The sequence below is a fragment of the Terrapene carolina genome, unplaced genomic scaffold (genome assembly GCF_002925995.2).
Source record: "Terrapene carolina triunguis isolate 2854851 unplaced genomic scaffold, T_m_triunguis-2.0 Scaffold58, whole genome shotgun sequence".
In the NCBI taxonomy this organism is placed as follows: Eukaryota; Metazoa; Chordata; order Testudines; family Emydidae; genus Terrapene; species Terrapene triunguis.
In genome coordinates, this window is record NW_020664409.1 from 17366808 (window position 1) to 17384444 (window position 17637).

At 46.7% G+C, this 17637-nt stretch overlaps 1 protein-coding gene across 2 annotated transcripts in view; it reads left to right on the forward strand.

Moving 5' to 3' along the window:
- The first annotated feature begins 2818 nt into the window (after window positions 1-2818).
- The window catches only part of DIPK1C (divergent protein kinase domain 1C), a 38965-nt gene continuing 24146 nt past the window's right edge, over window positions 2819-17637 (forward strand). Inside the window, exons 1-3 of one of the 2 annotated variants that reach the window (XM_024212287.1) lie at window positions 2819-3337; window positions 8528-9205; window positions 16405-16569. In XM_024212287.1, the coding sequence (XP_024068055.1) occupies window positions 3155-3337; window positions 8528-9205; window positions 16405-16569 (1026 nt within the window). In that variant the 5' untranslated portion in view covers window positions 2819-3154. Of the gene's footprint in view, window positions 3338-7156; window positions 7485-8527; window positions 9206-16404; window positions 16570-17637 lie in introns of those variants that run through there. The other variant, XM_024212295.2, reaches the window with a different exon arrangement.

A 17637-nucleotide genomic window follows, 5' to 3' on the forward strand; every position in this document is an offset into this window, starting at 1 on the left:
GCAAAGTTAGGTGAAATATACTACTCCACTGACGGAGTGCTCTATGGAAATCTCCTGGAAGGTATCCTTACAAAGCTTTGTTCCTGTGGGTTTCGCCACCTTATGAAGGAGGGGGTGTTGTGGTACCAAATGTAGCTTTCATTTGCTGTCAGCAGAGATGTTTTTGGGAGGAGCACCCAAAAAGATAAAGAGAAAATTGCCAGCTATTTGTAACAGATTTCTAACTGTATTTCTTCACTTGCATCTGAAGAAGTGAGGTTCTTACCCACGAAAGCTTATGCTCCCAATACTTCTGTTAGTCTCAAAGGTGCCACAGGACCCTCTGTTGCTTTTTACAGATTCAGACTAACACGGCTACCCCTCTGATACTAACTGTATTAGTTTTTTTCCAATCTTGTTTAACTTTTTCCTCCTGCATTAATGTCTCCAATGTTGTCATAAATGTTGTGGTCCCAAACTGGCAGAGCAGTAACTTTAGTCAGATGGGTTTGAGGTTGAAGGATCGGACCTTGAGTGAGCATGAAGTGCTGGGTTCCTTGCACATTCCAAACTCCCACTGATTTCAGATGGTGTTTTGAGTGCAAAAGGAATGCAGGTTCAAGCCCCCAAAAGTCTGTTTCCCCTTCCCAAGTCACAAAATCTACATCAGGAATCACTCAAGTGTGTTTCAGAACCAGGGTTAAAAAGGAATGATACGTATATAATACTTTACAAATATTAACTAATTATACTCCTTGGAAGTACCATAGGTCCATAAGGACTGTTATCCTCATGCTACACATGGAGATACTGACACACACACAGCTTGAGATTCACATTTTCAAAAGCAGTCTCCTATTTTTTGTGGTGCCTCAGCTACTGGATGCCCATCTTGAGACAGGTAGGAGTCACAAGCTAGCCACATAAACACTGGGCACACACTTAGAGACAGCTTCTGAAAAATTGTGTCTCAGAGTGAGAACTAGGATTAAAAATCCAGAGCTGCTGGCTCCCAGCCCGTTGCTCACACTACTCACATCACTAATTCCCCTAAAATCACATTGTGCCTCCAGCATTTAAAATCAAGTCTATCTTTCAGTATGATGGGAAAAAAACATATTATGGTGCCTGGGTGTGGTGCTGTGTCAGCATGTAGATGTGGAAAGATGGGGAGGAAGATAGAGGGAAAAGGTCAATAAAACAGTAAAAATAGAAATCATGGCTAGTTCTAGTATTTCAGCCCCAGGGGCTCTTTCAGGATGAAATACAGTACTTTTGTTTTCTTTTTCTTATTTCCCCCCTCCCCCCGCCAGCCTCAAGAAGGCTTCAGGGCTAAGGTGTCATCTGTAACCTTTTCCTCTCTCCATATTTTTTATGTCTGTCACACACTTTTTAAAAGATTCCTTCAAGCCCTGCTCCATCCTGCCAGGGGACTGCTCATGAAATGAGGTACAATTCCATAAGAGTGAGGGCAGAAGAATCTGGTCCTGTCTTCAGTGCCATATCTCATAGTGGGCCAGATTCAGATGCTCTTGCTATGCTGAGTTGCACCTTATTCTATGAAAGTGATGGGCTTGCCCAAAGAGTAAATTATTACTTAACTGGATGTGGGGGAGAGGGAAGAATTGAGAGGGAAGAACCCAGTGTTCTGAGTATGGGCCAGACTGTGCCCAGCCCTGAGTGCATGCCCAGGAGTGGGGACAGGATGCAAGGATCCTCTTTCTCATCCTACCCAGCATAGGGGCCAATCATAACCGCAGTCCTTGCTCTCAATGAATGAAGGTAGCCCCCACAGTAACACCAGCCTCTCACACAAGTCAGAGAGGGGTCCACGCCTCACCACACCAGCCACTAATGGAGCTGTCACTTCTGTGGTGAGGGTGAGGATAACCACACCCTGCCTGTCTAGAAAAGTGCACCAGTGCCTATGCCCCAGACATCCCACTGAGCCTGGGAGGTTACACACCGCTTCCAATGAAGTCACTATCCCAATACCCCTGTGTGCTTAAAACCACAGCTGAGCTCTTAGATTGTTGGCTCTTTGGGGGCAGGGACCTGTTTGTTTTGTTTGTGAGAGTGCATTAGCGGGTGCAATGCAAATACTACAGGTCCCCAGGGTTTGAGCTGGTGTTACTGGTGAAGAGTAACATTCAGTGCTTAAAGTGTGTGTGTGTGTTTGGGGGAGGGGGTAACATGCAATGCTTAAAGTGCGTGTGTGTTTGGGGAAGGAGGGTAACATTCAGTGCTTAAAGTGTGTGTGTGGGGGGGGGAGGGGGGGGTCACAAGGGATCACAGACCCAGCAAAACATCACATGAAATAAAATAAAACCCAGCCAAGGTCGCTGAGGGGTGCACTTTAAGCACTGTCTGACCAAAGCTGCTATTCCCAGCTTGTGACAGGCTCCCCCACACTTTGTTCAGACCACTTTCAGCGGCACACGTGCTCTTGCATTTGTAAGTGGGCACTTGGGTTGCTTTTGCTGTTTCCCCCTGTGGGTAGTAAACCTCAGAGGGACTCAAACAGCATAAATTATTCTTCAATAATCAACTTTTGTCCCCCTTTCACTAGAGACGCTTCATGCAGATGGGCCATCCATCTTCGGGCTGTCTCTTAAAAGTGTCAAGCCGCCACCAGCATTAAAAAGATTCACAGAGCCGCTCTAATCCAGGCTTCAAACCCCCTTTTATTCTTGTGTGTGAAACTTCGGGAGAAAGGGGGGAGGGAGGGGGAAGCTGCCTAGTAACTCCAGTAGGAGGGTTGGTTGACACAGGACACAGCAGACAAAAGAGGCGGAACTACGTGGCTTCAGTTCAAAAGGAGAGCTCAGGCTTCTTGCAAAAGCATCAGTCCGTGCAAGGGACAGAGTGGGAGTAACTTCCATGCAGTGCAGGGCTCCCATCACAGAGAGCCCACTTAGGAGCTCGCCCCGCGGGGATGACACACGCATGCTGCTGCTGCTCGGCGAGCACTTTGTCATTTGCCAGCCACTGCCCATGGACGAGGCAGATCGGGCCACTGAGCGAGTAACGTCCGGGGGGGTTATTTGCTTTCCTGCAATGGCTCCAGTGACAGATCCGAACAAGTGGGAGCGACGCTGATCTCCATGGAGCCCCCTCCTGCCTCTGGCTGCTGCACCGGCTGCTGTGTGTGAAGCCGCCCCAGCCAGGACGGACCATGAGGGGCGTCTTTGGCTTCAAGCGGCTGAGGCTGAAGATCTGGAGGAGATGCACGCTCCTGTTCTTCCTCTGCTGGGCTGCCTGCTGGCTGCTGGGCAGCACCTTCCTCTTCCTTGTCCACAGGAGCGTCTTCTCGGAGCGCTGCACGGACGAGAAAAGCCACAGGATCCTGGCGAGGCTGGTATGTCCCCGCGCGCTTGCAGAGTGAGGCTGGCATGGCAAGTACCAGGTCAGCAGCACAGCGAGTGACACGCCGCGGTCAGCGCCAGGGCCCTAGGAGGCCACTTTGCTCATTGATCCCCCTGCACAGTCGGTGTGATCCCCCCACCCACATATCCCCTTTAAGATCCCTGAGTCTGTTTCCATTTCTCTCTCATTAAATAGGAGAAGCAGGGGGAGAATGGAGCCCACGGACGATGCCTCAGTTCTTGCACTCCGGGGTTTAAAAAGGCAACGCGTAAAACGTCCCGAGTTTTTAATTACTATTTTTTAAACTCATAGTATTTCCTTGTCATTATGATATTTGAATGTCTTCATTTTACTTTGTGCAAAATATGGTCCAAGCATCGTTCTTTGCAATACAGAGTATTGGGAACCAATGAATGTTTGATGCAACGATACTAGGTCCGTGAATGTGCTAATGGGAAAGGCAAGTACCTCTGGTTGATGGAGTAATCTTAAGGGAGAGAGCAAAGCAGCTGAAAAAGGGAATTGGGCTGAAGAGCTACCACTTGCAAAGGCTTTACAATGCTGACTGCATTTTACTCCTTCTACCCAGCAGGGTAATGTCAATTCAACAAGACAGAGCACTTAGTTGGTTGGACTAAAATATTTCTAAAGCATCTTCTAATGGATTTTAAAAGATAGGGGAGTAAAGGTTCTGGGAGTTAAAACATCTGCAGACCATATTCAGCTCTTCGTTGGTACTGTAAAACAAGATAGCCCAATCCTTTAGGTTAGCTGATCCAAGATGCTGCTGTTTGAGATATGTGCAGCTATACTTCTGAAATATTTTAGAAGGGGTCTTCAACATTCCACATGCATTCAAATATAAGGTGATTTCTCGACAAGCTTTTTAGGCAGAGATCACATTCGGTTCAGAAATCATCTTCAGGGTATGGTACACCACCTTTGTTTTTTTTTTTCCTGATAGGGGATATTTTAAAATATTTATTTAAAAAAAATCAAGAAAGCATGTGAAACTATTCAGTCAAATGTGGTGATTTGAAATTCTGTAGAGAAGAAATGTGGAGCAGTATGGGTTAAAATTAAAAGCCTGGATCTTTTTTGTAAAGGCTTGGGTTAAGTGGAAAAAAATCCAAATGGAAATTAAATAATCTATTATAGTAGCAAGCAACTCATGATCATAAATTTTCCTACCTTCTAGATAACTAAGGAAGACTAATTATACACAGCAGCCTTGCCAACTTATTTTAAGCAGCAATAGCTACATTCACATTTCCCTCCCAGGGCCTGAGCCCTGAGATTTCAGGCCATTTGGACACTTGTCTCTGCCAGTGTTTCGCCAGACACCAGTGTGAACTTAAGTAACCACATAGCAAAGAGGTGTCTCCAGTCCATTGGCTGAACTTGATGGGAGCATTTCCCCAGCTAAGACGTGAAAAAGGATCATCATTGTCCATAAGCAATGGCTCTAATTGAACCAAAAAGGAACAGCTTCCTGGGGGAGCCAGTAGGAACTGAGCTCACCTTCTGTTAGCTGGGAGTTGCTCTGTGTACATGTTCTAAGCACCACACTTGGTTTCACGGTTATAGGCAATGCAATTCAGCTACAGAATAACCCTTTTGTGAGCAGAGATCCTCCTGTCATGAAAACTCACTTTCCCAGCCTTCCATCCCATCCTTTTTCTGAAGCATGGGACATGTTTGGTGATATGGAAAATATAATATGAGGACAGTGTTTTCAGTGGGCAACAAGATGAAAGTGACCTGTTGTAATCCAATGGGCGAGGATACTTGGTTACGTTCCCTTCTATTTTGTAGTGGTGCTTTTTAGTTTCTCTCTCAGGGTGAAATTCGTACCTGTGTAGAGGGCAAGCACAAGAAATGCACACCACTTCAGTAGGGTGTAGGTGGTGCATATCTTTTAAACATCACCCCGAAGTGTAGGACTTTTGATTTATTACTACTGATCTCCCATTCATTACCTGCAGCCTGACCCCCACCATTACCCTGATTACTCTACAGCACTTTCCAGTTGGTTTCTGTGCTCCTTGTAGGACTTCTCTGATTTTGGAGTCTTCCATAAACTTGCTCACAGTAGAATTTACACCAGGAAAGACAGGAGGCTTCAGACCTGATCTACACACAAAGTTGCACTCATGTAACAGAAAGTATGATTTTAAACCAAATTAGTTAAATTGGTGCAAAACTGTGTGGACTCTTTTACACTAATTTAAACCTGGCTTATTGGGTTAGCTTACATGGGTAACTTTGCAGGTGCTAGTTAAACTGATATAACCAGTTTTAAACAGATATAAATAAACGCAGTTCACAGGAGGGGTTGAACTTTTTTAACTAAAATTGTTTTAGTTACTGAATTAAGTTAAAGTGCTGCAACTTCTGTATGTGGACAAGCCCTCTAAAATTGCAGAGAGGTACCTGGCATTTTTTGGTTTGTTTGATATGGTTTTAGTTAAATTGGGCAAAAAGCCTCTGGAAACCCTAATTCCTGAAGCTGATCTACAATTTGCAGGAAATGTCACTGCTCAAAGTCTGACATGTATTTCACCACTGTGACATTAGCAGCTCCGCCGTCCACTACGGACCATGGTTTAAGAAACACCGTGAAAGCTCAATAAAGAAGAATCAAACTGGAGAATGCATGACTGGCAGATGTTAGGTTAATAGGCACAGATCAACAATTCAGTTGCACAGAAAGTATAGACTTAGAGATATTCCTTCCCCATTACAGAATGGATTCATCTCCCATGTTTGGGGGTTGTAGACGTGGCTGTATATTTTGCATAGTCACGTTCTTATGAAATACCAATAAGAATGATACAGCAACTACAGCAGATACTGGAAAGCATACTATGTTTTTCCATGTCTCACTGCTGGTTTTCTAGGTGTGAGCTCTTCTAGACCTCAATTGGATCCATGCATGAGACTCTTGCGGATGCATGGAGCCCTGTTGAAGTCAATGGGGCTCCAGGCAGGATGCGTGGATCTGATTGCAGGACTGGGACCTATAGTTTCCTAATAGTAGTACTGTACGTGTTAGGCTGTGATCTTCACATTCAGGAAGCAAAGCTCTTTGATCAGCTAATACTAAGGCTCCTTAAAAAAATAAAAATAAAAATAAAAGGACTTTGGTGTGTTACCCTCCTGCTAGGAGTTGTTTAAAGTTAAGGTCGCAGATTGTAGGAATTATTAAACTACTTCAACAGAGAAAAAGTAAGTTTCTTACTTGTAAGAGAGAATGATGACTTGTTATTAGATACCTCAAAAATGAGGCCAGAATTTCAAAATTGCACATGCACTTCTGGAGTCACCAAAGTTATGTGCACGTGGACTGCAATGTATGTGTCCATCCTGATTTGCATGCATATACAGTATATGTATGGGAGGACACAAAATCAGGGCATACACATGCACATAAGAGTTTGTGTACCTGGTTCTTCTTTCTGGCATCTATCAATGCAACATTTTCTTTCAGGCTGTGAGAGCACAAGTGGTACCTGTCATACCTGTCCTTCTAATGTCACAAGAATCACTGGCTACTATGTAGTATGATAACCAGTTCATCACCTCTTCATTCACCCCTTGCACCACTACTGGACTTAAAATTCCATCCTGCCACTAATACCCAAAGCCCCCAGTTGACAATGTTACCAGTTCACTGTTATTCCCTGTGCTAACTGGAGAATGTTTACACAACAAAAATAAAATATCAATTTTGGTGAGTGTTTAAAAATATATATATATATATTTTTTATATTTAACTTTCAATCTTGTCTAGCATCGCCCCGGTGCACACCTCAGATACTATTTTAAGAAAATAACAGCACTCGAATGTTATGATCATGTTTCCTGTACACAGAACAAATAGTAACAAGTTAGGTTGGTCAGGCAGTCTTTACAACTATTAAACAGTTGGAAGTGTCAATTTACTTGTTTAAACAAAAGTTCAAATGCCAGAAAGCAATGAGGGCAACCGATGTTATCAAGCCACCTCCCAGCTGTTTGGCTTCCTTCATCAACACAAACTATTCTCCCTCCACCCCACATCTGTGATCATCTTGTCCACTGATCCACCCCAACAGTCTCTGCAGCTGCACTTCTGGAAGTTCTGAATGGACGCAAAAGTATGTAAGCTGCCTATATGTCTAGAAGTGGAGGAATGGAAACAATTATGGGGGGGGGAGGTATCCTTTTAGTTCTTTTATGCATTTGTAATGACCACACAATGATCAAGAAGCAATTTCCCTGGGTTTTTTAAATCAAGATTACCCAAAGTGCATTAAAATTACCTAAGGATATCTGATATGTACGTCCATACATTTTAAAGCATGTTAATTTGCCTGACAGACCTTAACTGAAGAAGCCTTTCTGGCTTACAGAATGCATAAATATATTTATATTTATATATTTAAAAAAACCTGCATATTCTGGGCTCCATAGACTGTATCTGCTGCTGTCACCTATCTTATATTATTGGGGGGAAGAAACCCTTTTTCATATTGGGTAGTAACTCAGTTTACAAATAGTCCCATCGACTTTGATGGGATTTCACATGGAATAAGATCTTCACATGAAATTTACAGGAAAAGAGACAGAGCAGTATAAGGGGCTGTAAAAGCCCCGGATCCAGTTGGAGGAGAATTCCCCCAGTGCAGGAACTGAGGATGCTAGCCACAGGCCATCTTCTGAGTACCCCAGTCCCTCATGAGCCCTGAAGCAGAGGTTATTTGGGAGCGTGGCTGGGCTGGGAGGGGCAGATTGGGGGTAGGGCAGAGGCACATAGTGCTGTGGAGATTCTGGGCAGTGCTTCCACCCATAAGGAGATGAGGACAGACTGCCATAACTCAGATAGGGCTATGTAAATTATCCTGGGGTGTCGACAAAGGTATCAAAATCTGACACATAGATATTAGAGATGGCAAACACCTAGTATTGTAGGTCTTCTATGCTAGCCCTTTACCTGGCCAGAGAAAAAACAGTCCCTCTACTGTCATAAGAATCACTCCTTTGAAGTGATCTCCAGGCACATTTGAAAAATCACAGCGTTACCTTAGAGTCTAAATATGGTGTTTGTCACACTGTAACTGAGATGACCCTTGCTCCTTTTCTCCCTGAAATGCTCCTAGACTATTCTTCTGCTGTGAACTGTTTTCTTCCTTTGCTCTAGTGTCTTGACTACAGCAAAGGAGCCCTGACTGGCGACCTTTGTGAAGACTTGTGTGTGACACAGAAGCTGGTGTACAAACAGTGCCTTTACTACGACAGAGGTAAGAAGGTCATCCAGGCGGACTGGAAAGGCCAGCCAGTCATCTTGAAATCCAAAAAGGAAATCTTCTCTAGCTACCAGCGTCTCAGATTGCTTGATGAAGTGGAAACACCGGATATTCCTGAGACAGAGCTTCTGCTGATGGTAGCTTTGGAGGTCAAAAATGTACTGGGTCTGGAATTATCTAACAACACCATGGGACCCTTATGGACTAGGAGGAGAGATCTGCATTGGAAAGCACAAGTGGCCAGCATGTGGTCCTTACTCCAGCAGGAAGAATATATCTACTTCAGTCTACTGCAGGACTTCAGCAAACACGTCCTACGGGTCATCGGCTCCTGTGGCCACTTCTATGCTGTGGAGTATCTCACAGCCGGACATGCCTGGCACAAAACTATTTTTCCTTTGGAGGATGCAGTTGGTCCTTCCTTCACTGGCACTAAACGCAAGGTGAAGGCAATAACTGACATTGCACTCAGCTTCCTAGATATGGTGAATCATTTTGATAATGATTTCTCTCACCGGCTTCACCTGTGCGATATCAAACCAGAGAATTTTGCTATCAGAAATGATCTCACGGTAAGTTAGTACTTCGGTTGTGTTGTCACAGTTTAAGATCAAGTTATGAACTGAAAAGAGCGTATGAAAAAAATGCCACCCCTAGTCATCAGAGCTGCTTCCTGAGTGCATTGAGAATCTAGTCACATATTTTAGTGCTAAAAAGCTACTTATTTGTTACTATTTCCTGCAAACCTCAAACTGGCAAAGAGAAGAGTTGAGTTCTGTTCTTTCTTGTGCATTATGAAAAGAACTGTTTACTTAATTGTAAGTAATTACACCTGTGCAACCCCAACAGGCTTGCTCAGGTGTTACTGAGGACACCACTTGAAGGAAGTGACTTTGCAGAGCTGTCACAGGGGGCAGAATCAGTCCCACAGAAACTATTGCTGGGGGTGATGCTCAGGAAGACAAGAACTCAGTTTGAATGTCAAGAAAAGGCTTGAGTTTGCAGGACTGAGAGTTAGAGAAAAACATCTTTTGTGCTTTTACCCTGAGCACATTAGATCTGGAAACAATTGAAAAGCAATAGATCTGGAACCGCATGACGCCATTCTTGCAGAGTCACCTTTCAACTTTTCAGCGTAGAGCTGTTCTTTAAGATTGAAGGATTATATATGTTTAGAATGTAGTGGTATTGTTAACCACATTTCTGGACATATTTTGCATTCATTCTGCTTGCAGAAATTCAATTGATTTCAGTGGAAATTGAGTGCATACACTCAAGACACTGTATATACATAGTGTGTTCAAACCATGCATGCAGTTTCCAGTGAGATCAATGGAATTTCTGCACTCATAATGAATGTAGAATACTTACAGAAATATGACTGCTAATATCAATACTTACCAAGCATCCATATAACACTTACATCTTCAAACTGCTGTACAAATATTACCTAAGCCTATAGCTGTTGAAAGCAATTTGAGTGCTTTCCCCTCACCCTTCAATTAGCTTTTATTGTTTATTCAGGTGCAATATGGGAGTTGAGTAGGGAATAGTTGGAGAATTTCAGAGAAAAGCTAAAAATATCCCATAACTTCAGCAGAGGAAGACACAATAGAGATTCCTCAGGATAGGTTTTGCCTACCATCTTTTCAGTCAGATGCAGCATGAATGCTACACGTGCTATCATTGGACCTGACTGAGCATACATGGTCAGTTTTGGTATCTGCTCAGGGGACAAGAGATTTCACCGAGGAGGAGTGAAAGAATATTGAGAACTTTTCATTACAAGACCTTTTAGTGAAAGACGGTTCTCCCTGATTCCTTCCTACCATCTGTCAGAGAAAAACAAGTCCTCACTGAGTTTGAAGCAACAAGCAACAGAGGCAGCTTTATTTTCGAGCAGTTGCAAATGCATGGGAGAGTACACAGGGGCAGGTCTCAGTTAGATAAACAATTAAGGCAAACTTTTATATCTTTCCTCGCATACAATAATGAGCAACAGCTGCATTTTGTGATACGTATTTCTTCCTGATATCTCACTTTTCTCATTAATTTCTGCTACAGTCTACATTCCATTCTTATCTAACACAAGGTCAAGGGGACAAGAGATTTCAAGGTCAAAACAGTATCTCTTACTGTCTGTTCCCATTCGCTTTCTTGCTTTCTACCCACCTAGGCCTTCAAGTCTCGTGTTATTAGAGTCAGTGTCAGCCTGACTTTGTTAGCTCGACTCTTGCGCTATTCCTAGAGACTAAGATCTCTATGTTCAAATTCCGTTTATCCCTTTCTCCACTTTCACACTTCTAGGTGTCCACAATGCCAGTACTCTCCCTCTGGAAGAGAAGAGTTGGACATGGCTCTTTCTGGAGCCTGGCAATGTCAATCAGTATTGGTTAGTGGAATTCTCTAAAAAGTAACGTGAGAAAGTGAGGGTAACTTGATGCCACCTTTGCACTCCCTTTCTGAGCTATCCCAGGATTCAAGAGCTGGCCCATTAAGTGGAGGGACTTGTCAAAGTTGAAATTGTAAATCAGAAAAAGGTTTTAGGTCTGGACTTGCAAGTTTTTAGTAGTGAGATTATCTGTTACACAAGCGATCTGAACAAAACCGATGTCTCTTTGTGAGAGTAATGACAACTCCCAGGAGTAAGGGGTTGGATAAGCTAATCTTAGATATCCTTTTATGTTCTAATTATTCTCTGGATATTATAAGCAAATCATTTTGCTTAAGGTTAGACAAATACCTGTCAGGGATGGTCTAGATAATACTTAGACCTGCCATGAGTGCAGGGGACTGGACTAGATGACCTCTCCAGGTCCTTTCCATTCCTATGATTTTATGATTCATTTTTTATCTTGTCATTTCTTGCATTTTATGATATAATAATAATATTAAAAAGAAGACTAGAAGAACGCACCTCCATCCCCATCCAACTGAAAACAAATGATGCTGCTAGTGTACAGAAAAACACATCTAGGGCAAAACAATCCTGCCTCTGGATTCATTTCCAGAATAACCAGCTAGATCCTCAGTGCTCACTCCAGCCTCCTTATGCTGCTCCTCCAATGCATAGCAGCTGGAAAGCTGCCCTAATAGAGTAGCTAGGGAAATTTTCAGCTGGCACAGAGATGGTGAAGCCATCTCTTTGCCACCCCCTTGGTATAGGGAACATGTTGTGGGGGAATGGAAGGGGAATGGAGCATGTTGCAGTCCCGTGGTGCTTGCCACCATACCAGCACCTGGGAGGCCACTACAAGCCAGCATAGGTTACAACAGCTCTGAGGCAGCTTTAATTTATGCCAGGGGACAAATTGGCTCCTGACTTCCCTCAGGACCCGGAGGGCCATTGCCCTGGGTCCTGCATCAAGCACGGTTTGGCCAGACATGAGGATCTGGCCCACTTCACATGTGAACAAAAATAACAATGTTTTTCCAATAGAATTTAAGAGTGAAACTACAGCAGGGACAAGGCACTACCGACACTAAGAAAGTAGACATATTTCTGATATTTACCTGCATGAACTTGTGAAATTCCCCAGGGTACATCACTCTTATCAAGCTTTCTAAGAAGCTTAAAGATACTTGGAGTTAAAAAGGTGTGTTTAGTTTCTCCAAGATCTGAGCTCCCCTCATGGGAAAAAAATTGCAAAAATTAGGACCTATCCTTGACTTTGGTTTGGAAAGTCCATTTGGCCTTTTGCCAGGTGCATACATCTAAAATTCCTGGGGTCATTCCAGCTGTCATTCAACCACACATTTCAGCTCTGCTGCTATTTGGGAGGCTTAGTTCTATAATTAAAGTTCTCCACAGAGTTATTGCAAATAGCTGTGCTTTGTCCATTTTCCAGACATTTCCATCTATACCAATTTACTTCATCTGTAACAGGTGGGCTTCTCTGAGTGAAGGTTTACATTGTTAGATGTTAAGGTTTAATGTAACTCACAGCATTCACAGCACTGAGGTGAGACTATTTTCACTTCACTGCCCACACTGTACGTGCCATAGCAAGCAGCTGTGATCACATAGATGGCTTTCCTTCTTCCCTTCTTTATTTTTGTAATTTTTAAGTAAAAGGGGTTATATTGCCAATCCTGGAGACTAAAATCTTCTACCTACATGACAGTTATGAATCAAACACCTGCAGAAGCAGTACGGTCCTTTTTGCATTGCACGTCCAATATTTCTTAAGCCTGAACTAGAGCAGTGATTCTCAACCAAGGGTCCGGGGCCCCCTGGGGGGCCACGAGCAAGTTTCAGGGGGGCTGCCAAGCAGGGCTGGCATTAGACTTGCTGGGTCCCAGGACAGAAAGCTGAAGCCCCACTACAAGGGGCTGAAGCCTGGGGTCCCTAGCCCCGCCACCTGGTGCTGAAGTCGAATCCTGAGCAACTTAGCTTTGTGGGGCCCCCTGTGGCGTGCGGCACCGGGCAATTGCCCTGCTTGCTACCCCCCAATGCCGACTGGCTTTTATATGCAGAAAAACAGTTGTTGTGGCACAGGTGGGCCTTGGAGTTTTTATAGCATGTTGGGGGGACCTCAGAAAGAAAAAGGTTGAGAACCCCTGCTCTAGAGGTCAGATGCTAGTTTAGGCTTCAGATCCATTTAGTCCTTATTCTCTCTGCTGACCATCAACCAAATGTGGAACACTGATGGATATGTTTCTAGATAAGCAGAGGGAGAACCATGAATGTCACTTGATGACATGAATGCCTATTCAAGGAGCAGGTATCCCCTGCATATCACAGAGCTCCCCTCTGCAAATAGCACATAGAAGAGGGAGTGACACTGGGTTATCATTACTGTAACTACTGTTAGCTAAGTGAAGTTGGGCCCACTCACCCCAGAGAGGAATTTTACTCATTGACTTTAAAGTGTTTTTCTGTTAGCCAGATATCTTATATATTGGCTGTTCTTGTTAAAAACAATTATATTTACAGGACTCTTGCTGTCCATCTGATAACAGAAAACTAGTTTATCACAGGTACTCATGTGACCCCAACAGTTTGGGAGCACCTCATAACCTTTAATGTATTTTCTCCTCACAACACCCCTGGGAGGTCAGGAAGTGCTATCATCTCATTTTAAATGGGGATTGAGGTGCAGACTGGCTAAGTGACTTGCCCAATGTCACAGAGGAAGTCTGTGGCAGAGCAGGGACTTGAACCCAAGTATTCCAAGGCTTAAGCCAGTGCCCTAGTAAACAGACTAGCCCTCCCATTTCCTTCTGATTCCAATTCTCTATTGTGAGGACACTAGAATCACTTGGTCAGCAGCTGCTGCTTTTTGAGGGAACGATAGCAGCAACGTGACGCTGAACTAGGGTGACCATATTTCCCTATGCTGAATATGGGACACCTGGTAAAATTACTCGTGCTCAAGCAAATTCAACGGCAATCAATCAGAATTATGCAGTACAAACATTCAAATTAACATCAAGTTGACTGAGCACCTGTTAAAAAGAAATACTACGTAGTTGGATTCTTTATATTTACCTTCTTATCTTTAAGGCTTTAGGGTTCACACTAGGGATGTAAATACCATTTAAAAAGTTAATTATTTAAACAATTAAAAATATGTCATTTAAACGGTTAACTGATTAAGCAGCTGGGACCAATCTCACCGGCTGGCGTGGCTGGGTCTGGGTCTGTTCCGGCTGGGGCCGCTCCGGCCGGGCAGCGCGGCTGGGCCCGCTCTGACCAGTGCGGGGCCGCTGGGGTCAGCTGGCCCGGGGTTAATGATTAAGGTGGGTTAACTGGTAAGACTATTGCTTACCGGTTAACCTTTTACATCCCTAGTTCACACGGGGAGGGGTGACACATACACCCCTACCCCACACAGCCACACACGGGGAGAGGTGACACACACACACTCCAGTACACCTCTCTCTCATGGGCGGGTGATCGACAACCTGACTGTCCCTGCCCGGTGCTCTCCGCCCTCCATGCCTGGCTGGATCCCTGGGACGGACCTGCCTCTCCTGGTACCTGGCACCGTATCTCCTCAAGGCAACATGCTGGGGGGGGAGGGAGAGAAGGAAGGGTCACATGCCCCTCCTCCCCAGATTTCTGCCAGGGTTGACACCAGAATGTGGCCAGCAGCAGCGTTTTGGCACTGTTTGGGAGGGAAAGGATCAGGGGCGGCTCCAGGCACCAGCGCAGCAAGTGCGTGCCTGGGGCGGCAAGCCGCGGGGGGCGGCCTGCCGGTCGCTGTGAGGGTGGCAGTCAGGTGGCTTTCGGCGGCATGCCTGCGGGAGGTCCGCCGGTCCCGCGGCTTCGGCAGCAATTTGGCGGCAGGGACGCCAATGGCGCGGCACCGGCGGACCTCCCGCAGGCATGCCGCCGAATCCACGTGACCAGCGGACCGCCCGCAGGCGTGCCACCGAAAGCCACCTGCCTGCCGTGCTTGGGGCGGCAAAAAACATAGAGCCGCCCCTGGAAGGGATGGGAGCTGCTTCCAGCCACAAGGGAGGAAGGGGGAGAATGGATGACCTGGCCTGTGTCTTTGCAGAGCTCATCTCTTCTTCCCCCTCCCCCGCCCCCCCATGTGTCTGGAAGCAGCTTGTCCCTTCCTGCCCGCACAGTGTCAAAAGGCAGCTAACACTTCCAGGCTGCTGCTGGCCATTGACATAACCCAGTGTCCTCCTGTCCCCTGGCTACAGCGCGGGCAGGAAGGGGTTAAGCCCTAAGGATGCTTTGTGCAACAGGGCCCAGGGAACCTGACTGCAGGGGCTTCAGCGAACCTGGCCAGAGAGACGTGGCTCAGCAGGGGAGGGTGCCTAGGGGAGGGAGCAGCCCTGCACTCCCTGGGGGCAGGACGCAGGTTGGGGTGTGTATGTGAAGAGGGTACTAAGCCCCTGCCCCAGGGGCTGCTTTGGAGCTTGCAGGTTCTGGGCGTGAACAGGCTGGAAATCACTTACCCCCCACTACTCCAGAGCTTAGCTGAGGGGCGGAGAGGCTTCCCTGTGCCAATGCTGTGTGGGGCTTTGGCACAGGCAGGGCTTGGCTCCTCCTGGCCAGTACCCTGGGCCAGAGGGTCTTTGGCTTTCCCGGGGTGCCGGCCCAGCCAGAGTCAGTAGGGGAAGGAAGGAGCCTGCCGGCCAGGCTGTTGGTGAGATGAATATGCTCCGACCAGGCACTGGTTCTCTGCACAGTACTGTGAGCGGGATGTGCCCCACTGGGGGGAGGGAGTATGAAGGAGCAGCGGGGTTGGGAGGAATTGTGAAGGGGCAAAGCAGGGAGAGGACAGTGAGAGGGGGAGCACGTAAAGGGCTGATGGGTGGGCAGCAGAGACAACACGTAACCAGCCGCCGTCTGGTGCCTCCCCACGCTCACCAGCCACCGCAGCTCGCAGTGCACAGCCAGTGCAAGCTGGAAATGGGATGGGGCCCTGCTGGCCAAGAGCTGGCATGCAGCGGAGGCTGCGCTGACAGACCAGTGGGGGAGCGGCCGGCCCCACGCACTGCATCTTTACCCCGCCACCAGCCTTTCCCACCCATCCCTATCATCGGCCACTGGATTCTTCCACGCACTGCTGGTGGACGGGTGGCTGGCGAGCAGGATCCAGCCAGCAGCAGGACCCACCAATACTGATGGGGGGATGAGGGAAGACAGAAAATAGAGGACAATCTGCCTGTTTTTAAGAAAAAGTCGGTACACTTGCAGGAGGGCTTAAATACAGGACTGTCCCTTTATAAACATGACATCTGGTCACCCTACACTGAACAGTTACATCCCAGTGCATGTGTCACTTTTGATGTGTTTATTTGATCACAGGTGGTCGCCATTGATGTGGATATGGCCTTTTTTGAACCTAAAATGAGGGACATCCTTGAACAGAATTGCACAGAAGACGAAGACTGTAATTTTTTCGATTGCTTTTCAAAGTGTGACCTGAGAATCAGAAAATGTGGGGCAGAGAGGGCCAACAACAACCTGCAAGTGAGTAGCTATAGATTTATTATGTGTACATTTCCTTTTTAAAAAGACCAGTCAGAGGCAGCTAAAGAATAAAACATATGGCATGAACTAGAGCTGGGCGAGGTCTAGACAAGTATGTTTGATGTACATTCATCAAACCCAGTTTTCAAAAGTGGCTGCCTAAGTTACATGTATAAACCCATCTCTGTGCATGCAAGCTGGCCCTAACATTCACCGTTCCCTTTCTGCATGTGTAATGTCTACCTGCATGTAAGAAATGTGGGATTTATGGGCCCAATTCTCTACAAATCTAAGCTGTGCACAGATCTAGTAGGGAGGGGGAGGCTCCAGGGCTCCAGCTTCTTGATTCAAGGGCAGCTGGCCCTGGAGCAAGGCGTTCTGCTCTAACTTACCCTGCTGACAACGCCAGCAGAGGATCAGGGGTAGCAGAGCTCAGCTGTGCTACATTCTTCCTGCCTGCTTTTCCCTTGTTGTGCTTGGAATGCAGGAGTGGGTGAAGTAACAGGGAGAATTCTCCACTGGGAATCTCTGGCTTGTTCAGGCCACTGCTCTACATAACAGAACAAAGCAGCCTTGGAGAATCTGGGCCTTGGTCTCCACTTTAGGCAGCGTCTACTGGAAACTGGGCTGATTATGGACAGAGAAAAATTATTTATCTTAGGGTTACCATATGTGGAGTGTCCAAAAGGAGGACACTCCACGGGGCCCTGGCCCCGCCCCCAGCCCCGCCCCCGCCCCAACTCCACCCCTTCCGCAAAGTCCCCGCCCCAACTCCGCCCCCTCCCCTGCTTCCCGCGAACATTTGATTCGCGGGAAGCAGGAAGCAGGTAAGCTAGGGGGTGGGGGTGGGGGTGGGGGGGGGAGGAGGAGGCCCGGGGCCCCGGCGTCTCTAGCCTGGCTCGGCTCGGGCCCTGGGGTGCCGGCCCAGCCCCCGGCCGAGCACCCCCGGGCCAGCCCCCGGCCAGCCCCGCCAGCCAGCACCCCCGGCCCCGCCGGCCAGCACTCCCGCCGGCCCCCAGCCACCACCGCCGGCCCCCGGCCCGGCCGGCCAGCACCGCCGGCCCCCGG